Genomic DNA, 25950 nt, shown 5'->3' on the forward strand with positions numbered 1-25950 from the left:
ATGCTGGATTTGGAGGTGGTGCCGGAGCGCTCTCTGGGGAACGAACAATGGGAATTCACGCTAGGTGAGCGTGGGGTCTTTACATAGGACCCTGGTCCCGGGTTCTTACCTCCCTCTGGTTTCTGCCTAGTACTCCCCTGCACCTTACAGTTTCTGTCCGCTCTGCAGTTTGGGCTCCAGGCGCAATTTTCCCGTTCTGTCCGGCCCAGTGCGCCCTGATGCCTTCGCCTCGGGCCTCAGCAGAGCTGCTCCCAGGCCAGTGGGACAGTAGTAAGAATAATAACAGTGCTGACACACCTCATACACAGTATTAGGTCAATTCTCTACAGCGTAGTTATCTCAAGTAACCCTCCAGGGTCGGGACTATTGTCATTTTTATTCCTACCTATAGACTGCTAACCAGAAGCCTGGCGGTTCAAACCCACCAGCCACTCCTCGGAAGGAAGGTGGGGCAATCTACTTCCGTAGTGATACTGCCTCAGAAACCCAAGGAGGGGTCGCTATGAGTCGGGGCCAACTGGATGGCACATAACAACAACAACAACATAGACTACATGAAAGCTTACAACTGGCAGACACCCTTCTCCACTGCGGTCTGTCTCCTGCTTTTCTGGGCTTAGGTTGTCTCTTTTCTGAATGGGGAAACCTAGGCGCCGAGCCTGTAATCAGCCGGTGGGGATCTGACAAGGGAGTGGAGGAATTTGTGTGCGTTAAAGGACCTTCTAGCTTCTTTCCGCTTTTTTTGAAATAATGTTCAATGTGTGATATGGTGTAATCCTCAACCCAGGCTTAAGCTGTGAGAGTTAAAAGTTGAATGAAATAGGAGTTCGAGGGAAGACAGTTTGTAGAAAATGCAGTTTGGTGGGGTTTTTTTTAACCCTTCTTCCTTCACCCCTCCGCATCCCCAACGTCACTATCTAGAGTACAAGGATGTCATCATTCAGTAATCCCAGTGTGTGTTTACTTTGATGTTCTAGCACTAGGGAAAAGGGGTGGGAAGCAGATGTTGCTGCTCGTTATTTGTTTATTGTGGGCTGCTTGACAGCTGCGCTATTGGGCTGTACTTGAATCTAGAAGAGCTGTGTTTATGGAGACAGTGCAGATTTCTAGTAGGGCCTTACTGGTGTCCAGGGACTCCACAAATCAAACTACATGTCTCTTGTGGATTGTAGAGGTGATTTTATTCAGGAAGTCTTAGCCATCTTCTTTATAATTGAAACCACTTCTACAGAGTTTTTCCCAAAATTTTAGCTAGTGTGAGATGTGCCAGCCTCTTGTGAAGCACCTAGAGCTTGGATGGGAGTTTGGTGGTATCTTTATCTCCAGGCCCATTAATCATGTTGATGTTGATTGACTTCTAGTTAACTTCTTTCCTCCCCTCCCATCCCCTTCATTTCCTTGACAGCTTCTGCCACTGCCTGGACCTCACAGGGCTAGGCGAGAACCACAACCATATCTTCAAACTGTGCTTGATGTTGTGACTAGGTGCTAAAGTCAGAGTTCTTTGGCCAAAAATAGTAACTAGGATACAGTCAAGACCAAGATTTGGAGAAAAGTGGGTTGGAGAGCACAGTCTCTTGTGTCAACTGTTGTTTGGAGGCTTTAACTCCCACTCTTGACTGTCAGTTTCCAGGAATCAAGGGTTTGGAGAGTTCTAGCAACCAAAGTGCCTAAGGCACTTGACTGCTAACCAGAAGGCTGATTAAACCCACCATCCACTCCTGAAAGGAAGGTTGAGCAATCTACTTCCTTAGTGATAATGCCTCGAAGGGAGGGGTCACTTTGAGTCACATCTGACTCAGTGCACATAACAACAACAACAGCAGCAGCAGCAACCAAAAACAGTAAGAGCATTTCTGTAAATGGGATCCAGAATTGAACTTTTGGGGAAAGTTCACAGAGACACCTGAGTCTTGATGATTCCCTTGTGAGTCTTGAAATCTGTATTTTTGAATAGTGTCTACCTGGTTGCTGATGTTCATTTAACCATCATTTTCCCTCTCAACCTCTCCCTACTGGCCAACCCATCCAAATTGCTATCAGTAGGGACAGGTCTGGGACGTGGATCTGTGTTTTAGAATTACATCTTCAGCTTGAGAACCAGACAGTGCCCACCGCGATTCACCACAGCCCAACAAGGCAAATACTATTATCTCTGTTTGCCAGGTAAGGAACAGGCTCAGAGAGGCAGAGATGACATACAAATAGATGAACAGAGATCTCCTGCCTCCCACTGCTCTCCCCTTCTGAAGGTAGACTCAGCTTCCCCAGATTTCTTTTTCATGATCTGTGCAAATGCAGATGTATTTGGGTCTTGCCACTACTGCCTGGCATCACAATGGGGAGCTACATATCTGGCTTCTTGGCTGCCTTCCTGGCCTTTGTGTAATGTTGGGAAATTAGGGAGATGCCAACAACACAGGGACAAGAAAGCCTGTTGTTGTTGTTGTTGTTATGTGCCATCAAGTCAGCCCCGACTCATAGCGACCCCTCCTTGGGTTTCCAAGGCAGTATCACTACGGAAGTAGATTGCCCAACCTTCCTTCCGACAGGAAAGCCTAGGCCAAATAGAATCTCTGAGAATGCCACTTACGGTTTGGCCAGAGGTGAGGTAAATGCAGTGCAAATTTGAAATAATGTTTTCACCAACACAGAATGTTTTGGTACATAACAACCTATGGAAGCTTGTCTCTACATTTGTTTTTCAAATTAGTCTTAAAAATACCCAAAGAAGGTAGACCCTGGAGAATAACCTTCTCTAAGATTATCTTATTCCACAGAGACTCAGGGCAGCATGTGCCTCTTTGGACTCTGTTTACAAATATTAAAATTTGAGTAAGAATTGGTCTTGCGCACTAAAGAATCTAATAGGATGGAGGGATTACAGAAGTAGTTCATTTTGTCATAATCAAGTAGAGGTTGTATAGCGTGCTGTGGAAGGAAAGAGAGGACTTGACCCGATCTGGGAGTTTAGAGTAAGCTTCCTGTCAGCCCATAGGAGCCAGTACTATTTCTGGAGCCACTGAGCACCAATAGAGTCCTCCCAGAAGTAGGGTTTCTTATCTGCACTGTCTATAGACATAGATCTTCCAATCAAGTGAAAAAAAGGGAAGAAGAGTGGGAAAGCTAGATGGTGGGCACGGTGAGCTCCAAGCAATTTCATATCACAACTACAACATGATGTACAGGCAGAAGATGAAAATAGGTTTTCCAAAGTCCTGGTTCTGTTTGGTAGTAGCTGTCTAGGACACTGTCAAGGAGTCTCTGGGTTCAGTGGAAAAAGAGAATATCTATTAGTAAAGCCTGCTGTGGTTAAAGTGTCGGATTGCTAATCCAAAAGGTCAGATATTTGAACCCACTAGTCTCACAGGACAAAGATGAGACAGTCTACTTCCATAAAGAGTTACAGCCTTGGAAACTCAATGGGCAGTTCTGCTCTGTCCTGTAGGACCCCTATGAGTTGGAATTGACTCGATGGCAGTTTGGTTTTGGTTTAGGTTGTGAGCAGAGATTTAGAAAGAATAATTGGAGATTGGATTTAGAAGGATGGGGAAGGAGGAAGAATCAAGAAGTGTATGCCTTGGGTGACTGGGTAGATGTTGGAAATGATCTATCAACCTTTTTTCACCTGTAGATACAGACAGAAAACAGATTCAGATGTGAGTTGGAAACTAGGTGGTTGGTTAAAGGAGTGAATAAGGGATAAGCAGAAGAAACCCGGCCCATCATAGAGATGTAGGAAAATTAAATTAAGAGAGAATGGTGTAGATGGAGACAGAATGGGAGTTCTCAGAGGGGTAGATTGGTCACCGTAATCCAACGTAAAGGACCTACATGATCTACTTAATTGCTTTGTTTCACTCATTCAGTGTTGAACAGATGCATATGACCTGTGTTGTGCCAGGCATGATGATTGGTGCTGGAGGTATAGCAGTGAACAAGACAGTCAGGATCCCTGCTCTCAATGAGTTTATAGAGGATACTCTAACAGATAAATAAAAGAGGTGGGAGCATTCGTTAGACAGGGCAGTCTGAGAAATGAGGTATGAGTCGAGGCTTGAAGGATGAGAAGGAGCTAGCAATGGGAAAAATACTCTAACAGAGACAGAGCAAGTGCAAAGGCCGGAGGTAGGAGAGAGCTTAACATGTGCTAGAAACAAAGGGGGAGGGGCTTAGTGGACATTGGAAAGAAAGGTGAGTAGGATGGACAAGGTCCAGGGTATACGGAGCCTTACTCATGTTTGGGTTTTATCCTCCTGTATTAGAGTGCCACTGGAGGGTTATAAGTAGGCAAGTGATGAGATCTGATTGGTAAGACAGGAGATTTATACAATTTAGAAGACTGACCTTACCCTGCATATGCTTTTTAGGGGTAGGTTAACGTAGAGCTGGGACAGCTTTGTATGTTCATCTGTATACAGTATTTGCTCCATTCCCTTAGACAGTCCAGCTATCCTCTTAGTGTGGTTGCTGTTTAACTTTATTCTAGCTCTTACTGCTTATTAAAACTTTATTTACTTATGTATCTGTAGCCTACCTTGGACTTTATGGCAGGGTCCATTGCCTAGCACAGTGGTAGATGTCAGTAAATAGATGGCTCAAATAACCACACACATCCTTGCTTTATTTCAGGAATGCCTTTGGCTCAGGCGGTAGCCATTCTTCAGAAGCACTGTCGCATCATCAAAAATGTTCAGGTTCTCTACAGTGAACAGGTGAGTGGTGGCTGATTTGTTACTGAAATAGCATTCCTAATCAGTGATTCACTTCCAGAGGTGATGCCCTGGGAGAGGCTGACTGGCAGGAATTGATGGGTCACTGTGATCAGATAGGAGAATCTCCAGCGCTAGTCAGTTACCAAGCACATTTTTGATTCTGGAACTTTTGGTCTTAATAATGTAGTCCTGTCATGTTTAGAGGGAGCTCTAGTGACGTAGTGCCTAAGGCATTTGACTGCTAACCAGAAGGCTGGTGGTTCAAACCCACCAGCCACTCCTCGGAAGGAAGGTTGGGCAATCAATCTACTTCTGTAGTGTTACAGCCTCGGAAACCCAAAGAGGGGTCGCTATGAGTCGGATCCGACTCCATGGCAGTAGTTGCCTTTTTTTATCATGTTTAGAAGAGCAGTAATAACAGCCTGTTTTTTTCTGTGTTTGACTTAGCTGCTGGCCCTTAGACAGCAACTTTTTATTGGGAGGTTACCTTTGGGCTGTTTCTGGCCTTCTAGGGTGCTTTTCTTTTACGTTAGTGTTTAAAATTGTCATGTCTGCTTTGTTGATTGCTCTAGTTGTTGTTCAGGATTGTTGTGATGCCTATCTCTAGCTAGTAGAGCATCCCACACTTGAAAGGAAGCTCACTTCTTTAGTGAGAATGATACAGTACTTGGAATTGGCAGGCTATTTGTTCCCAATTAACTGACATATTTTATTTTACTCTTTTTTTTCTGTGATTTTATGGTGGTTTCTAGTAGATGTTGCCAGGACCTAACCCCTAGATTATGTTAAAGTGTTGTGTGTACTTACAAAGAGGACGTTTTCTGTAGACTGACATCAGGGAAGGACTTTCTGAACATCAGAATTTTTTTTCAACTGTGGTTTTACAAGTTATAGGCTATTTTATTGACTTTTAGGAATCAGTTTCTTTTATCTTTCTGACAGAGCAATATCTCCTCCACTGAATGCGAGAATCCTGCCACACAGATTATGTGTTGCTGTGTGGAGCATCCTTTGGTGCCCTGTATGTCACAGTGGTTTTGTGCCTGCACAGGCTACAGGGTGTCCTCGATAGCTTTTCTGAGAGACACTTGACTACTGATTTGATGATTTCAGTTCCATTTTTTCCAATTAGTTTCAAGTCCTAAAGCAAATGAAATCTTTTTTTTTTTTTTTTTAATCTTTCTGAAAATGGGACTCTTGCTCCAGGTCAGAACTTGCATATGAAAGAAACTTGACAAAGCTAGGCAGCCCAGGTCCAGAGTCAAAATCACAATAGAAAGGGAAGTGTTGTTATTGTTGTTAGCTGCTGTTGAGTCAGCCCCCTGACTCATGGTGACCCCATGCACAACTGAAAGAAAAGCATAACAGCTTATTTTTTGACATGAAGAATATTATGGATTTCAGATGGGTGAGATTTCAGTGAGACTTGCCAGTTTTGCTTAGAACAGGGCCAAATTAGGCCTGTTCCCTATACCTAGAGATTATCCTTGTTGCCTGTTATTCTGACATTTGAGTGCAAACAGTAGTGTTAGCATTAAGCTAATTTTTCTTAATATCGTTTAAACAACTGGAACTAGTTGAAAAACATGGGTTTTTGAGTCCAAACCTTGGTTCTTCCTTTCTTAGTCTTGTGACTTGTGACAGGTGAATAACCAGCCTGGATCTCCTTCTGTTAAATGGGTATAAAGCCAAACCAGTGGCTGCTGAGTTAATATATAAGGTGTACTTTTTTATAATAGAATAATCTTTTAATGAGGATCAAGAGGAGATGATCTTAGAACTCTGATGTGATGCTTCTTAAATGTGAGCTCTATTGTTTTCTCCCACCCTCTTTATTTCCTTTCCCATTTGCCTCTTTGCTTCCCATCAGATGTAGAGAACAGTTTGCCCCCATTAAAAGTTTCAGAAATATCTTCTTGTCTCTAAGCAAATCAGTCACACTTGGGAATTAAATGTGATATCAAATAGGTCCCATTTTTCTTGAAAATGACAGGCAGCAGATGGCTCTGTTTATTGCACTGTTTCATATGGAAGGCAGCATAGTGTTGGGATACTGGCAGGGCTGCTTAAATACCACATGCAACGTATATTTTGGGTCTAGAGATAAAAAGGACTACTGAAACTTTGTTTATGAGGACAATTTGCTTGCTTTTGAAATTTGCTTAGTTATGTCCTAAATTGTAAAGTTGCCAGGGCAAAAATGATCAGATCTTGGGAGAGTGGAGGAAAATCTAAATCCTCCCAGCATTCCTCCTCCAAGCAAGGATCGTAAAAGAAGCTCATCCCGCTCACCTCCATGGATGGCCCTCTCAGACTTGGAACTTTGTGTTTTGGGTTGAGAATAGGTGACCTAAGGTCAGGGTCCATGATCTTGCTTGAGACCTAATGGTTTTAGACATTGATGCAAACCTACTGAAGCAGTACAGCATTCTTCTAAGTTTTGCCAGTCATGATGGTACACCTGGACCTGCTGCCTTGTGAAGATTAAGGGGGTGAGAAGAGAGCAGACAGTCTGAGCTGTTCTCAGAAAGCTCTGAAGAGAATTTCTGCAATGAGGCCCACACCAACATTAGCAACTTAGTTGGCTTCTTGGCCTTCTAGCCCTTTTCTCTGTTTCTGTCATTCAGCCTGTCTCCTTTGAGAAGCTCTGTGAAGAACTTCTCTAAACCCTTTGAGCAGCTGTATGCCAGTTTCAAGAAAGATAGGGTTTTAGTTGGTTATGTTTTCCTTTTTCTGCTGGGCAGCTTGGTTCAGGGCTGTGAAGAGTCTTTATACATTGAATCCTTGAATTAATGCATTGGGCCAGAAGCAGACAGTGGGAGCAGAGACGAGAGGAAGGAGTGCTTTCTGCTGGGTCCTGTGCTGGGTGCTTTCTGACCTATTGTCTCTGACTTACCTCCCTGCAACCCTGTGGGGAAGGGATGATGGTATTCTTTTGAAGAAACCAGAGCTCAGAGAAGTTTTGAGAGTCACCTGAGGTCACCAGTACACTGGGGCTCAAGGCCAGTTCTGTCCACTGCTCTGTGCTGGATCTCCCTCCCTCTTAGGACTTAGAAGGGGCCAGTGTAGAAATATGAGTCCTTAGATCTTAGACTTAGGCTTTCAGAAAGAAGCACATATGATATAGGGTGGGGGTGAGGTGGGGACAAAGAGTAGCATTTCATATATAATCAGCTTGAAATTCGGCCTGAAACAGTCAAGAGTAAAATGGGTTCTCTCTGCATGGCACCAGCAGCTTGAGTGTGAATGAATGGAGGTTCAGCTGACATGAAACAAGCAGTATCTGCTGGATTTGGAGCTTGGGTCAGGCCTTTTCACATGATCTGCATTCCTCACCAACTGCTCTGAAGTTTGACACCAGTAAACCTAGCTATGGAGCCTCAAACGAAAATGACTTACATACTCATATAATTTTGGCCCTTCCTTCCAGGCATTATTACTCAAAACCTGGAAGGAAGAGGCTTTTAAAGCAGCAACTGCAGGCTGGAAGTAGAGGACATAGTGTGTTCAATGCACTGGATTTCTTCTGGCTTCCAAACCTTGTTAGTTGGAAGAGGAAGGCACTTAGATATTGCTTGTGCATTGCATTTATATTGTAAAGCTTTCAGTAGGTACTAGTGAGTAAATTCATTGTTTAGAATATGTTTTATTTTTGTTTTGCAGTCTCCTCTAAGCCATGACCTCATCCTTAACCTGACGCAGGATGGGATCAAACTACTGTTTGATGCTTTTAATCAGAGACTTAAGGTAATGACAATTAACGTTTCATGTCAGGTTGAGCCAGTCTTTCTGGAACCAATTAGCATAAGCGTGGACCTCTTTGGTTTAGAGACCCCCTAAGATGCAGGGAGGAGCTCTGGTAGCATAGTGCCTAAGGCACTTGACTGCTAACCAGAAGGCTGGCGGTTCAAACCCACCAGCCACTCCTTGGAAGGAAGATGGGGCAATCTACTTCCTCAGTGATACTGCCTCAGAAACCCAAGGAGGGGTCACTATGAGTCGGGTCCGACTTGACGGCACATAACAACATCCCCTGGATGCAGGGGACAATAACTGTGCCTATTCCCCTCACGTCAGGGAGGTTAGTAAGTGGGAAGGCAGTAGGTAGCATGGCTGAGAAGGGGCTGGGAAGGACTTTGGTCCAAGTTCCAGAAGTGGAGGGAAGAGTCTTGAGCATTTTGAGAACATGCTGTGGGGTGAGGGCTTTTGTGTTGAATAGGAAAACAAGATGGGTAAGTATAGCTCCCCCTGAGTCTTTGTTTAACCAGATACTAAAAATGAGATCTGACTATGGCATAGGACCAAATGACTTAAGCCAGGTTTATGTATTTCACTTGACTTCATTTTTCTGTCAGCCCTGGAAGATAGAAAATAAGAATTCCCCTTCCTGGGGGTTAATACCACCATTGGTGAGTTTAGTCTTTAACCTGTGAGGAAATATAAACAAACAGCTTATTTTAATTGGCATTCAACTACAGTTTGCTAACACCTATTTCAGTCCAGGATGTTTTCAATACATCCTATTTATGAATGTCTGAGCCTCACAAGTTAGTCACATGACACCACACTCATGTCTTAGAGTCACAAGGTTGTCTGTCGGCTCTGGGCAGTGGTATGTCAGAGCTGTCATCTGCTTAGGTCATGGAGTGGCCTTTCCAAAAGACTTGGATACTATCCACTTACCATCCTATGAAAAGGTAGCTGCTGAGGAGAGAAGACAACGTGGAAAGAGAATCTGTACATGGAATGAGAACTCCTCATTTAAGAGATGATTTTTCAGAAAACAGAGTCCAGTATAAACATCCTTAGCCCCACAACTCCCTTGCCTCTTGTTGTGGACTCAGTGATCCTATCTGAGATCTTCTAGTACTGGCTAGAAGTTTCATGCTGGGGAATGGTGGAGGATGGTATTCAATGTGGTTTAATCACAAATTTGGGGAAAATTAATCTGGTAGCATAGAAATGCCTTTACAAATTGTCATTTGCCTTTAATTCGGTAAATTCACTTTAGGAAACATTAAAAAAAAAAATTGAGAGGAAAGAAATACTGACAAATGTTTATAGCAGAGCTTTGTGTAACGAGAAGCTGTAAGTAACCTAACCCAAATGGGCAACCAAAGAGGGTGGCTAGGCAGCCATAGAATTGTAGTATAATGAGGTCAGTCGCAGCTGTTTAGTGAACATTTAGTACATGCTGGGCACTTGACTGCATGCTTTACATACGTTTCCTCATTCAATCCTAACAATCTAAGTGAGCAGGTACTTACCTGTATTTACCAGTGAGACAACAAAAGGACAGAAAGGATGAGTGATCTGCCTAACGTCAAGCTCTTGACCATATACCACGTGTTGACTGACCACTGAAAGTGGGAATGGCTTGGATTCTGTTGATGGGTGTAGGAAGTGAATAAGTGAGAAACACTGAAGAAAATAGTGCAAACACACTGTATAAAAAATGTGAAGAATGGAAAGTACATTAGAGTGGGAAAGGAGGTAAACTAGAACCAGACCATGCTCGTCTGCCTCCTTTGGGCTCCCTCTGAAGAAGGAGCGACTGGGTGCATGTCTGAACCTTTGGCGACTGAGGAGGTGCTCCCTCTCAGGTCCTTGGTTCGCACCAGCTCCAGCCTCACGCCTTTACCTGCCCTTGCATTCAAGGACTTCAGAATCCACCTCTTCCTGATGCTGTCTGCGTTCCCCTGCCCCAGCCTCCAGAGCCTGAGAGAAAGCCCAGTGGGATGAGATTTGACCATGCCACAGCCTGTACAGCCACCTGTCTTCTCCTTCCATATCTTGGCTGCTGTCACGTGGCCTTCCTTCTGGAGGAATCAAGACCTTCGGGGTGGAAAGTCAAGGGCTCTAGACCTCCCCAGCTGCTTGTTTCTGAGAGTCAGGAAGCTCCATGGACCAGAATCTGCTTGTTGATTCTGGTGACACGAAGGACTCCAAGGTAGTCAGCTGTCCTAGGCCCTGTGATTAGCGGTAGTCTCCTGTTATCCCATGAAGCAGGCAGGGTTGAGACGCCTGAGTGTTAGGCTGAGCTGTCAGTAAGCAGATGATGGTGACACAGGAGGAACATCCAGGAGGGCCATCCCCACAGGGTGGGGGCAGGAGGCCCTTGGAACTGTCAACCAGCCACAGGCGTAGCAGTCAAGGCAGCAGAATACCTGCCCCTCCCTGGCATTACTGGCCATAGACACCTGGTCTGATGGCCTAGTGGGCACCCTGCCATGCCCAGGCTTTCTGAAAGGGGCTCTGGCTGTCTTCAGAGTCACAGCTCTTCCCTTACCCTTTCTTGGAGTGTGATCCTTTCCAGCTGCATAATGATCAAGAGGTGTAAAACTTGAGGTTCAGTGTGTGGTCTTGGGCAGGGTCTCTGGCCAAGAGTGAACTAAGATGACCTAGTTTCTATGGCAGTGCCAATGCTCCTGCGCCCAGGTGCCCCACAGCCCCTTCCAGGATAAGGCCAGATTGGTAGGGCTAGCAGGGCAAAGAGACACTGAGCCGGCTCTGCTTGTTCCTCCTTAATGAGGGCTGAGCCTCCCAGCTGGATGCCGGTAGATGGTGCCCAGGCTCCAGCCAATCTTGCTGCTAGCTGCCAAGGAGCAGCTAGCATGGAGGACTCATAGTGGTCATGATTTGACGCCACTGATGGCTGAAGATTTGATGCCTTTTCCTTTGTCTCTGCCCTGAGTTCTTGGCAAGGCTAAGCCCATTAAACAGCAGACTGACCTAGAGGGTCTCCAAGTTCAACCAGAGGTTCTTCATTAGGGACATGATTGAATATTATTGTAATTATCCTATAATATGTAATGTAATTGTGCCTGTTTATTATCAGGATATTACTCTCCCCCCATCTTTTTGCTTTGTAAACCACAGTATTTGGAAGCTATATTTTTAAGTGGTTTTTTTTTTTTTTTCATTTGTTATTTGGGTAAAAGTTTATAGAACAAACTGGTTTTCCATTGAACAATTCGTATCCATTTTGTTTTGTGACATTGATTGCAATCCCCACAGAAAAACATTGCTCTTCCCGCTTCCTCCCTGTGTTTACCATTTCCCTTCATTCTTCTTTCCTGTCCCTTCCTGCCCTCTGAGCTTTACCCCTGGGCAAACGCTGCCTTTTTGATCTCATATGGTTGGTTGGTTATTATCTTAACAACTTCAGAGCATTAATAACTCTGAAACATTTGTTTTTTGTTTTTTAGGTGATTGAAGTATATGACTTGACTAAAGTAAAGTTAAAATATTGGTAAGTTTTCTCCCCATTGCCATATGTCACCGTTGGTACAGAGGCACTTTATCTTCTTTGCCCAGTAAATCAGTAATGAATTCCCATCTGTGGCAGCCCAGGATTACCACCCAGTGCCATGATTTCCTGAGACAGCCTCCAAGCCTGGGGAAGAGAAATAAACCTCATTAGTAATGGGCTGTGTATTAAATGCTTCACACGTGTATCATCTTATTTAATCTTCACAACAAAGCAGGACCTGAGCTCAGAGGTGATATGACTGTTGCCTGCCTTCTCTTGTGCAGCAATCTTGATGGCACCTCTTTTCATGAACAAGAGAGATGAATCTGACTCCAAAGTTTTTCTAAATAGAATGGCAAAGAAACCATCATTTTGGTCCACACGTACTTGTGCACTGATTATGGCAGGATGCTGTGCTAACATCTGGAATGCTCCTTTCAGTAGAGCCTCCTTAACAGGCTGGTCCTTCCCTTTTTGAGGGTATGAGTTGGGCCCAACTCCCAGGGCAGGCCTAGGTAGCATCTGGTGATGGGGGAGTGGATGTGTAAATGTGTCATAGCACTGGCCCCTGCAGAGTTTAGATGGCTTTTAGACTTTCTGGGAACTTTGTGCCTCAAGGGCTGGCTTCTCTTCTGTACCCTCAAGTCAGTGGTGGGTGGGAATGTGGGCTCTAGAGGCAGGTTGCCTTTGGTTTGAGTTACAGCTCCATCACTTATTACCTCTGTGACTGAGGACATGTCACTTACTGTCTTTGAGGTTGTTTTCTCATAAGAGAAATGAGGCCAGTAGTGTGGCTGCTGGGTTATTAGGAGGGTTACGTAAAATAATGCTGGTAAAGCACATAGCACTGGGCCTGGAGAAAAAAGGCATGCTGTAAATTACATTACTAATTAAAAAACATTTTTAACCTTTAAGCTTCCCCCTTAAAATCATAAATTCCTTGTGTGTGTGTTCGTAGTGTGAAACGTATGAGAGAATAAACACTTCCTTACTCTTAGTCCACCCCTTATTTTTTTGTCCTTTGCTTGGGATCCATCCCTCCTGCAACCAATCTGTGAGTGCCAGCTCTTCTCCTGTTAAGGAGACAGGTTGTCATGCTTGGATACACCCTTCCTCTTAAGATTTGTGCATTGCTTTTCTAAGAAAGTTCCTTTTCAAGCCAAACTACTAATACGCATCTGTAAGAACACACCAACCGTGTCTTGCTCTGGCCATTCTTTGACCGAGTCTGAATGCCACACTGAGCTTGAGAATGCCACTGGGCTGAGACCAGATCCCCTTTCTGGACTATGCCTGTTGTCCACACATGTCTTGGGAGGCCTAGAGGATCAGCTGTGTAGATCAGCCTCACAGGAATTGACCTTGTTCTGACATCATTAATTCTCTCTTATTTAAAAGTTCTTTAATTAAACTTTTGAGATCATTATAGATTCACCCACCATGTTTTAAAAATAAATCTTTCAGCCACTATCTCCCAAGATCTGTAAACCTCTCACATGAAGCTGAGTATTAAAAAGTGCCTTTGTTTTTCAGTGGAGTGCATTTTAACTCACAGGCCATTGCTCCCACCATTGAGCAGATTGACCAGTCTTTTGGTGCAACCCATCCAGGAGGTAAGCCAAATCCATCTGATGCCTATCCTGGCCTATCCCTTTGTTTTCAGCCTAAAACAAATCCCTTTGTTTCCCTGCAACTCAGGGAAGGTGTTGCCCGTTATCACTTCCAGTCAGGCTGGTTTGAGTTAGCAGCTTCAGATGCCAGTCGGCCCATGTCTTTTCTCCCTCCACCCCCACAGTGTACAACTCCGCCGAGCAGCTCTTCCACCTCAACTTCAGAGGACTGTCTTTCTCTTTTCAGTTAGACTCATGGACCGAAGCCCCCAAGTACGAGGTTAGTCCTTCCCTTCCCCTGGTATTTGTTTACCCGTGGCCAGATGGTATGGGTCAGCAGACAGTGCTTTGGGTGCAGGCTGGATAGGCACCCTTTCTTTGGTTTCCTTGTCTTTGAGTTCTTCAGGAGGCATTGGGGAGGATGGGGGTGGCAGAGGAAGAGCAAAGCCCAGGCTGGCATTTCCAAGAAGAGGGGACAGGCTCACTTCTCAGAGATTAGCCCAGTCTTGCCTTGCTTTAAGCTTCTGATCACCATGTAGCTTTCTCAGTGGCCTAGAGTTAGCGAGGTTTTATCCTGTGGATTTTCAGTTATCTGTGGCTGTTGGCAGGAGCTCTGGTGGTGTAGTGCCTAAGGCATTCGACTGCTAACTGGAAGGTTGGTGGTTCAAACCTACCAGCTGCTCCACAGAAGGAAGATGGGGCGATCTACTTCCGTCAAGATTTACCACCTCAGAAGCCCAACAAGGTCGCTTTGAGTCGGAATCGACTCAGTAGCAGTGACTTTGGTTTGCTTTGGTGGCTGTTGGCAGTATTTCATTCATCCTTAGGTAACAGTATCCTTAGGGTTATGGAAATGATAGCTTTTCATAATATATCTTATTAAAGGAGGCATTCCTGCATCTTTCCTGATGAAGGAAGAAGAACTAAGTGGAATTAAAGGTGAATTTGCAGGGTGGGTGTGTGTTTCTTGACCTGGTGCCAGGTTTGACCTGGCCAGTTCTTGAAGACCATCAGTACCAGGGAGCTGTAGTGCCTGAGCCACACGACCTGCAGTGTGCCCTTACTACAACTTATGCTCTGTGTTTGCAGCCCAATTTTGCCCACGGCCTAGCCTCTCTCCAGATTCCCCATGGAGCAACTGTGAAACGGATGTACATCTATAGTGGAAACAGCCTACAGGATACCAAGTAAGTGGGGGAGGCGATGGGCTTCTTGCTGAGACTGTGGGCTTCTTGGGTAGGGAGACAAAGCCTCCATTCATTCTGTGCCTTCCCTCAGGGCTCCTGTGATGCCCCTGAGCTGTTTCCTGGGCAATGTGTATGCTGAGAGTGTAGATGTTCTTCGGGATGGCACTGGACCCTCGGGTTTACGACTTCGCCTACTTGCTGCAGGTCGGTGACTGACTTTGAGGTAGTGAGTTTCCCATTACATTCATATTGAGAAATTCTAAAATCCCACATGTTTAGGGATAAAATTTGTAGGAGGCAAATGGGGCAGATATTTATAATTAAAGCTTTCTTTTTAATTTTGTAAAGGATCAAGATGTCCCTTTTTTTTTTTTCTCCAATTTTTATTGTGATTTAGGTGAAGGTTTATAGAGCAAATTCATTTTCCATATAGCACTTGACACATATTTTGTTTCATGACATTAAGTGCAATTCTCCACAATGTAACAGCTCTCTTCCCACTTCCTCCCTATAGTTACATCTTCCCTGTGTCCTTCTTTCCTATGCATTCCTGCCCCTGAGCTAGCTCCCTGTGCAAATACTGCCCTTCTGATCTAAATGCTCACCCTATATGTTTGTCTCTTGTTTGGCTAGAAGCCAGGGGAGTGAGTTCTATTCCAGACCTGAAAAGTATCTGGGGGGCATAGTCTCGGGGGTCTCACCAGGCTCTATCAGACCAGCACACCTGGTCTGATAAGCTTTTATGGTCTTTTTTATGCTTTTAGTTTTCCACATTGTTCTTCTACTTTATCCAGGATCTCCTGTACTGATCCCTTTCCAAGTGGATGGCAGTGGAAGCTGGGCACCCTCTGGTTATTCTGGTCTCATGGTCATACAGGCTGAGGTTTACATGGTCCACTAGTCCACTGGACTAATTGTTTCCATGTGTCTTTGGTTTTCTTCATTCTTCTTTGCTCTGGACGAGGAGAGACCTATTGTTGCATCTAGATGGCTTGCAAGCTTTTAAGACTCCAGTCGCTATTCACCAAAGTAGGATGTAGAACAGTGTTTTTGTGCAGTATGCTATTTATGTTATTGCCAATTGAGCTTGATGTCCCCCGCTACCATGGTCCGGAGTCCACAAGTCCAACCACTTGCTCCATCAGGGTGGTTTACTATACCTAAGAAATTACAACTTTGCCCCTGTCATTTCTAGTTATATGGACATTCTTACAGCACATACAAGTACGTATGTAGAAACATTGTCTGCCGACCTTATATATAGTCACGGGTATATTCCCTTTTGCCTAGATATACCTGATCAGTCAGCCTGTCTACCTGTCTATTTACCTGTAGATTAATGTTTATTATCACTGACAACACAGTATTGTATATGTGAAAGAGTTTACCTTTGTCATCTGTACCTCTTATGCACCTGCTTGTGTCTTCCTTTTCCTTAATGTCATTGTGCTGGTCACTTGCTTTTGGTGTATTGCCTTTCCCTTCACCCAAATCAATACTTGAAAGGGACAAGACATAGTCTTATCATTAGCAGATATAAATATATGACAGTTAACACTGCTTCCCTCAGCATGCATGTAAACCTTCTGTGTGCTGTCTACTTATACAGCTTTGTAGTGGTTCCCAGGTTAATTCTGGCAGATGTGCCATGTGGGCTGCAGTGTTGTCTGCTGTCCCCTTTTCCACCCTTACTGCTGAGTTCTTGGAGTTAGGTGGGCAGGGGGACTTACTGAATTGTGGTTTGGCCATGCCCTGCGGAGACCATGAACAAGAGAGAGTTTCTGCGTGCAGTAGCCATTCTCCCCAGATCCACACCTCATTCTGTGGCTTTCTCCTGCCTGGAAAATCTCAGTTCTCTGGGGCTTCAGGTCATGCTTAATAGGACAGGGGTCTCCAGTGGGGAGTTTGCCTGTGTAAAGACAGAGGGGCCGTACCCCCATGAAGTTCATAGTCAGGCAAATGTTTGTTCATAGATTGGGGTTTTGCATCAGTTTCTGTATATAAACTGGAGCTCACTACCCTGAACAAAGTGACAGGTCACGACCTCTAAGCAAGGCAGAGGACCAGCTGCTTAAAAGCATGTTGTGCTTGAGTGATGATTATGAGAAAATTGAGATGTGTCAGTGGTGTCCAGTGATTTCATGGCTGTCGTCTCAGAAGGGGATTGCTGCTTGAGATGGGCACCTTTGTGTCCAGGGTAATCAAGGATCAGGGCAGTTAGTCATCACAGGTGACAGCAGGGGGAGTCTTGAAAGTGAGGGTCTCAGCCAGTTCTGGCTGCACTTTGGGCAGCACACTCGTAGCAGTCTTGCCTCTCACTGCTCACACCAGCCAAAACCAAACTCACTGACATCAAGCTGATTCTGACTCATAGCGACCCCATTTGGGTTTCTGAGGTGGTAAATCTTTATGGAAGTAGACTGCCCAGTCTTCCTTCCGTGGAATGGCTGGTGAGTTTGAACCCCCAACCTTCTGGTTAGCGGTCAAATGCCTTAGGCACTACGCCACCAGAGCTCCTTCATTACTCACACAGTCAGTGGGGAAAACATTTTTTCTGTTAAGTCAGGACCTCAAAGTTACTGTCCAGTCCTTTCCTCATTGAGAGCTTCCTTTAGGTAAGCAGATGAGTAGTTTGTCTCAACCAACCCATTTCTCACACCTTTTACAGAATGTGACTAAAATGACGTTAACACAGTAAGTCAGTTCAGCTATCTCAGTTCCTACAATAAATAAAGGGAGACCCAGGGAATCAGGAACCAAAAAATATTCTCCTAAAGCTAAGGTAATTTTAACCTGAGGAGGCTTCAAGCAGAGTAAGAGAAAGGACTTACATGTGAAGGGTCCCTTCCCTGCGGCCCCATCTGGACATTCTCAAGTATCCAGTATTTAGAGAAATGTAATGAGCCACTGGAAACTCTTGACCTACAGCCCAGCTTGCCAAGACTTGTGGTCAGGTTTGTAGGTCACCCAGCCTTGCCTAGGCTTTAAGATTTATGGACAGAAATGTGGACCATGCTTTTCCCAGGACCCAGTTAATTTAAACACAGCATTGATTTGCCACTCAGTGTGTATGTGCTAAGACTGGAGACCAAGCCTCTTGCATTGGTTGGAGTTGTTTTAAAAATCTAGTTCTTTCAGATTTCGGATCCCTGGGAGTCTCTGCAAGTTTCAAAGGAATTCAGGTATTACAGTGACAAAGTGCTTGGCTGCTACCAAAAGGTCAGTAGTTCAAACCCACCAGCCATTGTGCAGGAGAAAGCTGTGGCAGTCTTCCCCCATACAGATTTACAGCCTCAGAAACCCTATGGGCAGTTCTACTCTGTCCTGTAAGGTCATTCTGAGTCAGAATTTATCTGATGGTAGTGGGTTTTGTATTTTTTTGTTTGTTTTAGAATCTCTGTGTGTACAACTGTGAAACCAGAGGAACTAGATGGTGCCTGGCTACCACTGTCAACCACTCAGAGAGGGATCTATGTAGGAGATCCTGGATAGAGAGGGAGAACAATGTGGAACAAAACTGAAAATCATTTGGGAGGGGGAAAAATGGGGGACCAGGTTTGCTGGTCTGATAGAGCCTGGTGGGACCACTGAGACTATGGCCCCTAGCTGCCCTTCAGGTCTGGAATTGAACCCATACCTGTGGTTTCCAGCCAAACAAAAGACAGGCATATGAGTTGAACATTTACCTGAGGTAGATACACTCCTTAGAGAGATCAATCATGGGAGAAAGAAGGGCTGTTTATGCACAGGGAGACAGCTCAGGGGGCAGGAGTGCATGGAGGGATGGACTCAGGGAAGAGGGAACTATCAGGAGGAAGTGGGAGGGGAGCTGTTGCATTGGGGTAAATTGTAGTCAATGTTATGAGACAGTATATGTGAACTGTTGTATGGAAAGTTAATTTGCTTTGTAAATTTTTACCCAAATACAATTAAAAAAAAAAAAAGAAGAATCTCTATGTAGCAAATGGATTATTGTACATGAAAGAGCTTTGATAGCTGTAAAACCATATGCAAAGTAAGGTGAATTTAGTGATTATTTTGGTGCCAAGAATTCCACTCCTTCTCTGATTCTTGTTTGTTTTTTGGGGGGGGGGGCAAAATATTTTGTCTTTTCATCCACAGAATGGGTATATTTTACCATTGGTATGTCTGTCTGTTTCATAGCTACTTCCACATCTGTGTGTGTGAGAAAAAGAGAAATTAACTGAAAGCATTTCTGGAATGTATGAGAGAAAGGGTTTAAAGTTAAAGAATCTTCCCCTTCCCCCCAAAAAAAACTTCCCAAAAAAGATACTTTTGGCAAATCAGATGGGTCTTTATTTCTCCACTTTTCCTGGTTTTTGTCTTTTCAGTTAAAAACCCAAAACTCACTGCTGTTGAGTCAATTCTACTCATAGTGACCCCTCCTTGGGTTTCCAAGGCAGTATATCTACGGAAATAGATTGCCCAGTCTTCCTTCCGAGGAGCAGCTGGTGGGTTTGAACCCACTTTCACTCAAAAAGGAGCTCTGGTGGTGTATTGCCTAAGACACTTGACTGCTAACTAGAAGGCTGGCAGTTTAAACCCACTAGCCCCTCCTCAGAAGGAAGGTTGGGCAGTCTACTTCCATAGTGATACGGCCTCGGAAACCCAAGGAGGGGTTGCTGTGAGTTGGGTCCGACTCGACCTCATATAACAACAACAATAAAGTGTCTCTTGACGTAAGTCCTTCTATCTCGTCAGAACCTGAAAAGTGGCAGAAGATAATAGCACCCCATTATATACTTCCATAGCATTTCATGCTGCTGCTTAGCTTACCACAGTTGTATGACATTTTGATTGTGATATTCACCAAACCATAAGTCCCCCGTGGGCAGGGGTGCCACCTGTGCAGAGCCCTGTGGCTGGGTGTGTCTGCTTGCACACCAGTTCAGCCAGCGGGGTGATGCAGCCAGTGGCCACTCGAGAGCCCCCCGTCCCTGGGCTGTGGAGTCTCAGGCTCCGGTCAGGAACCTGACTGCCTCTCCCTTGTCTTCTTCAGGTTGTGGGCCCAGCCTCTTGGCAGATGCCAAGATGCGAGTATTTGAACGTTCGGTGTATTTCGGTGATTCTTGCCAAGATGTTCTTAGCGTGCTTGGCTCTCCACACAAGGTCTTTTACAAGTCAGAAGACAAGGTAGGGAAATGTTGCAACAGATTGAATAGGCAATCTCTTCTTGTTTATTTTTCTTAATCAACACTAACTTGTTGTTGTTGTTGTTATGTGCCGTCGAGTCAAACCTGACTCATAGCGACCCCTCCTTGGGTTTCCGAGGCAGTATCACTACGGAAGTAGGATTGCCCAACCTTCCTTCCGAGGAGTGGCTGGTGGGTTTGAACCGCCAGCTGTCTGGTTAGCAGGCAAGTGCCTTAGCCACTATGCTACCAGAGCTCCCCAACACTAACTTAATACTGAGTAAATAAGAATATTTGTTATTTCCTCTCAGAATATGTTCTACTTCAAGCTGATGGAGAACTGCCCTTACCTCTGTCCTGCCCTGAGGGCCTGCCTTTCCTTGGAGACCGGGGCCCAGTCTGTAGTCAGCCACAGCTGGTCTGTCTCCTAGGTTGATCAGCACCAGCAGCTGGGACTCCTCACACTCTTGTTTACCCAACAGCTTACTGTTATACAGGGAAGATACTTTGTAGACTTTTGGTTAATCTGAGAGTTGTGTTAAGAGGTTGAATTTTAATTTATTGTTGTTTTTTCCTGACAGATGAAAATTCATTCTCCTTCCCCTCATAAGCAAGTTCCATCTAAGTGCAATGACTACTTTTTTAACTATTTTACTCTCGGGGTGGTAAGTCATGATGTCCTGGAGAAGCATTCCGTTTCTGTGGGCCGTGGGCATGTGTTGGTGGATAGTGCTCCTGTGTACGTCTGTGTGCAGACACGCACTGCATCCGTGCCTGGCATAAGGGAACCTAGCCCCTGCTGGCTTTGCCCAGTGCTGTCTTATGTAGACACTGGGTGCCACCAAGGTGGCTCCCTGGGGTGCCTCAACTTCTTTCTTTAGAGAAACATCTCCACAGATGGAGGCTTTAGAAATCATGCAGATGAAGGTGTATTGGGAACAGTCCTTTTGCAGAGCATAGGACCCTCTTCTAGAGTCACAAAACAGGGAGATTAAAATGGAAGGCTGAGAGATAAGGAGAGTGGGCTTATCTTTTTTAATGGGATCACTGCAGAGGCAGCTGTATGCTCTGACTTAGGGTGCTGGGTGGAGCTGGTAGCCACCACCAGCACTGAGGGTCCAGCTGGTAGACAGGATGTAGGTGTGAGAAATGCCATGGACATACTGCACCGGCAGGATACAGGGAGGGCAGGCTGGCCCGGCTGTGGGCCTTCCAACCTTTGAGCCTACAGGGCTTCTGAGACAGAGAACACTTTGGTGATACAAAGCAGCGGAAGTACTCTGAGGCAGAGGCTAGGTCTGCCGTGTGAGAAAAACAACAGGAGCCCAACGGATGGGCTCTCCGGGAGGAGTGGGCAAGTCGCAGTGGGATTGTGTACTTTCAAGTATAGGGGGTGGTGGGAGAGAGAGATGCTGTGCAAGGTGGACCTCTGAGTTTGAGGGCCAGGGATGGCAGGTGGCAGAGAATATAGAAAAAGGGGACCAGCTTTAGCAGGACAGCGTGGCTGTTGGTACAGTGGTAGAGTCAGAGGCAGGTAGCCCTGGGGTTGGAGCCCTGAACAGCTGACAGGATGTAAAGCTGAGAAGGGCATGGGACAGAAGGAATATTCAATAGGTAACTTCCAATCCAGATTTGAGTCCTGGTGAGGGGTCAGGCTGGAACTCTAGTTCTAGTGTTTGCCCACCTCCTGGAGGGAGGAGTATAATGGAAACCAGGTGGGTCACAGCATCAGGATAGCCAGATGTCTTGAGCCAGCCCCTCAACAGTCAGGTGACACCTGAATCTTCTTAGTAGCCTTTAAGCCACAGTCTGCTAAATTGGCTTTTTCGTAGGAGGTACTTGTTGGAGAGAAAGTTCCACCTTGTTTTAGTTTAAGCAGTAGGAGCAGCAGCCCCCTGTGCCTGTCAGGTGGAATGGTCCCAGGTTTAGGGTGGTGTGCCTGTGGACCGCTGAGTCCCCTCACTGAAGATGCATGCTAAAGGCTTTTGACCTCAGCTGTCCCTTTGTCTGTTTTTTGGGAGGAAGGGATTGTCCCCAGGCATCCCCATTGTGGAGTGGGAGTCCAAGTTGGACATTGTCCTGCCTCAGTAACATTCCCTACTTGATCACCCTTGTTTTCTGTCCTAGGATATCCTCTTTGATGCAAATACGCACAAAGTGAAGAAGTTTGTCTTACATACCAATTACCCTGGGCATTATAATTTTAACATGTGAGTGAGTATACTAACTCAAGAAGTGAAGACCCCAGGAAAGAGATCTGTGACTTTGGTGTTCACTAAATAATTACTCTACACCTGACTTTTACTGAGCGCTTGTCACCCTGGCAAAGTGCCCAATACCTTATATTTTACTAATGGGGAAATATGTCCAGAAAGCTGGCGAGGTGATGAAGTCTGCAGACCCCGGGCCATGACCATTTTTATTTGCCCTAGTGCCTAATCTGGGCTTCCCCAGTGACTGCTGTCAGGGGCCCAGAGCCAGGGCTTTGGGCAGGTAGGTTCACCTGATGTGGTTTTTCCAGGCTGGGGAGTTAGGGTGCAGGGGTCACCAGGCTTCTGGGATACCTAGCCTTTACCCCATCTGCCTTCTTTCTCTAGTTACCACCGCTGTGAGTTCAAGATCCCATTAGCCATAAAAAAAGGTGAGTAGTGAATGCCCTCAGGAGAAAGGAGGGGTTTTGGAGCCAGAATCCCCCTGTAGGAAGGGAGAAGGATCCAAGCAGACTGTGGGAGTAGTTGGGTTGTGGAGCCTTGGCCCACCTGCTTTGCCCCTAGCCTCAGCTCCTCTGCGTTGGGCTCCTTGTTCTCAGTCTCTAGTCTCCTGGAGGACTTAAGAGTCTTTTCCTAAAATTAATTTCAAAAAATACATATTTTTGTATCACCGTGGGATTGCAGGAAGAGTTCTCATCCACAGATGCTCATCTGGGTGCCCCTAACCTGTCCTTGGTCCCTACCAGCCTTGTGACTGCTCCTTCTGCCAGTTGGCATGGCTCGTACCTCCTGACCTCCTTAACCCTCTGCCTCTGCACCGGGGCTTTCAGACAGCCTGTCTATACTCCCTTTATACTCCAACCCCAGTGCAGAGGTTGGCCAGGTCCAGATTCTGCCTAGGGCTGGGGCCACTAGTGGGGCTGCGCCATCTACCTGAGCACAGGGAGACTGAACCCAGGCTGGGCCAGTGGTCAACTGCCCTGGTATTCTTTTTTCAGAAAGCACAGATGGTCAGACAGAAACATGCACGACCTACAGCAAGGTGAGCTACGACTCTCTTACCTGACCACTGTGCACATAAGGTGGGTATGGGCCTGCCAGTGGTCACAGGCTTGTTCAGGTCCCTGCTCAACACCTGCTGCTCCCTGTTCTTACAGTGGGACAACATCCAGGAGCTCCTGGGCCACCCTGTGGAGAAGCCTGTAGTCCTGCACAGGTGAGTGGGAGGCTGCTGTGAACTACACTCCATCCAACCCAGAATGCCCACAGAAGCCTGGCAGTGGATAGTGCTTAGAAACTGACAAAAGCTTCTGGTGCTGCCACAGACATACTTGCTGGGTTCTCCCCCATCCCCCTGCACGTCGGGTCTGGGCCAACTATTCTGCATGTTTACCTGTGACACAGAGGTTTTCCACTGGGGATAGCTCCCCTCCCCCCATCCTACCTCCAGGGTTGGAGGTCTTCTCACCCCTAGCTGTGACTTAGGGAAGTGGTTTTGACTGCCTGGCCTGGACGTTTTTCCACATTAAGGCTCCTACGTGTTGGTCCACAGCCCCATGTCTGATGACCATGCTGTCTGAAGCGCCCTCTTACTGAAAAGGCCTTTCCTGGCTTCTCAGCACCCCTTCTGTGCTGACATTCTGTGCCAGGTCATGCTTTGTAGGATTCAGAGCCAAGTGAGGCCACTTCCTAGGACTTGAAAGCCTGCATGGGAAGTCCACATACACTCATAGCCACGAGACACTGCTGGCCAGGAGCTTCCATCCCAGAAGGGACTAGATGCCTGGCCTCACCTCACCTCTCATTCTGGCTTCTCTGGCCTCAGGTCATCTTCCCCAAACAACACCAACCCATTTGGCTCCACATTCTGCTTTGGTCTTCAGCGGATGATCTTTGAGGTAAGCCCTGGGACCCCAGAGATAGGCTTGCCCAGTGGTCATAGCAGGAACAGGCAGGTAGCTGAGAAAGATTGAGGTGGGCCTGACTGCCATGCTGGGCAGGTTAATCCAGCACAGCAACTCTGTCCAAGAACCTGGCTTGCCTGCTTATCATTGAGGGTTCAGAAATGGAATTTGGGAAATTCAGGGTCATCAAGGCTGAAGCAGTGGTCTGTATTCCTAGATGAGAGGTAACAAGAATGTTTCTATCTGAAAACATGAGTAAAGCAGGGAAGGGAACCATGGGGCAGGTAGGGCTCAGCTGGGGTACTGGAGCTCTAGAGCGCCAAGTGAATGAATGTACTGTGAATTGGTGGCTGTGGAGGCCTCACCGACTTGGAATGAGAATAGCCTGCCCCTGTTTTCCCTTCTGGATGTCATACCTTCTTTAGCAGGCTCTAAGCTGTTCCAGAAGGGCTGGACAAATGGGTGTGCTGAAGGGTATGTATCCCATGAGGAACAGGCAAAGCCATCTGGGGGCAGAGGCAGCCCCTGGCCTAAGTTGGGGCTTATTGACAGCTGAGATGCTCAGCCCTGTGTGCAGCTATGTTGTAAGCACATCCCCAGCCCCATATACAGGCCTCAAGTCTATTCTCTGGAGTCCCAGTCCCAGTGCTGACCCCACTAGTGGTTTTTGTGGATTTGCCCTCCTCTCCTTCACCCTTGACGCACTGTCCTTTTCTGACACCAGGTCATGCAGAACAACCATATTGCCTCGGTGACCCTCTACGGCCCCCCCAGGCCTGGTGCCCACCTGAGAACCGCAGAGCTCTCCTAGGGACACCCTCACACATGCCCCTGTGCCCTGTGGAACTGTGCACTGGATCCCTGCTCAGTGGGCCTCAATGTGCAACCCTGTGGGTTTTCTTGGCCACTCTGCTAGTGTTCAAGGGCTGTTGGGATACTCTGGAATGAGGCTTGAGCATGGTGGTCTGCGGCAGGGTAAGGGCCCAGATTATTCCTCTGTCCGTCCTCAGCCTGCAGGCACCAACCAGCAGGGGACACAGACTTCAAAGAGAAGCACAAACTCTGAGCTTTGATCCCTGGACTCAGGAGCTCTTGACTAACAGGAGGAGGCAGGCTCCGTCAGTCCTGCCCCTCACACATTGGGAAAACTTGGGCTCATGCTGTGGCTCAGGACAAGACATGGAGATGAGAACAAAGAGTCCTGCCTTGGACCACACATTGCCACGTGACCCTTAAAGCAAGCAGGTAGCATGTCTGTAGTACTTGGTTGTGACGTTTGCACTACATCCACTTTAGTTATTTGAGCTGGCTGGGGCCCATCTGGCCCACCTGCCCTTCCTTGTCCCTTTCTTGCACGACTCTTTGCCAGGCCCAGTAGGCACACCGAAGTGGTTGAAACACAACTTTCTACCCTCCGGGAATGTGCTCAGACCTGGTCCCCTCCCCTCTGAGAGCCAGCCTTCACAGTCGCCAGTGCCCCCTGCTCTGCCCAAACCGGCTGCGGGGCTGCATGTTTCCATTGCTTGCCTCTTTTGTTTGATGCCAAAGTTTTTGCCAAAGACATCTTCTTCCCTTGGTTGTGTTTTAGCATTCTGTGATGCACTGAGGGCTGGCTCCCTGGACAGTGAGTGGCCCCTGGCAAGGCCTGTTCTTGGCTCAAGGCCTCTGGGGGCTCGAAGAAGGCTGGGTCTGCTCTGTCTCTTCATGGGTCTTGCTAAGGAAGGTAGCATATGTGCTTTAAAAATAGTCATCCTTTTGAAAAGAATGAAGAAGAGAAATGTATAATTTTATCCCATTTTTAATATTTTGGTCTAGCAACTTGTGATACATAGATGACAATTTTGTGAGTTTTTCAAATGTGTGTACATATTTTTGTAAATACGACTCTTTTGTAATTAACTCATGTACAGCCTCATCCT

General features: G+C 46.2%; 1 protein-coding gene across 1 annotated transcript; it reads left to right on the top strand.

Annotated features, from left to right (window-relative positions):
- PHAF1 (phagosome assembly factor 1) lies at positions 1–24842 on the top strand. The gene is made up of 16 exons (XM_007940235.2): positions 1–64; positions 4633–4715; positions 8379–8462; positions 11924–11967; positions 13501–13580; positions 13763–13857; positions 14667–14764; positions 14856–14968; positions 19785–19918; positions 20499–20582; positions 22045–22127; positions 22515–22558; positions 23126–23169; positions 23285–23343; positions 23953–24025; positions 24756–24842. The coding sequence occupies exons 1-16, from the start codon at positions 1–3 to the stop codon at positions 24840–24842; spliced, it is 1269 nt and encodes a 422-aa protein (XP_007938426.1).
- The last annotated feature ends 1108 nt before the right edge of the window (positions 24843–25950 follow it).

The sequence above is a fragment of the Orycteropus afer genome, unplaced genomic scaffold (genome assembly GCF_000298275.1).
Source record: "Orycteropus afer afer isolate SDZICR_OR568_19922 unplaced genomic scaffold, OryAfe1.0 scaffold00067, whole genome shotgun sequence".
NCBI classification, from domain to species: Eukaryota; Metazoa; Chordata; class Mammalia; order Tubulidentata; family Orycteropodidae; genus Orycteropus; species Orycteropus afer.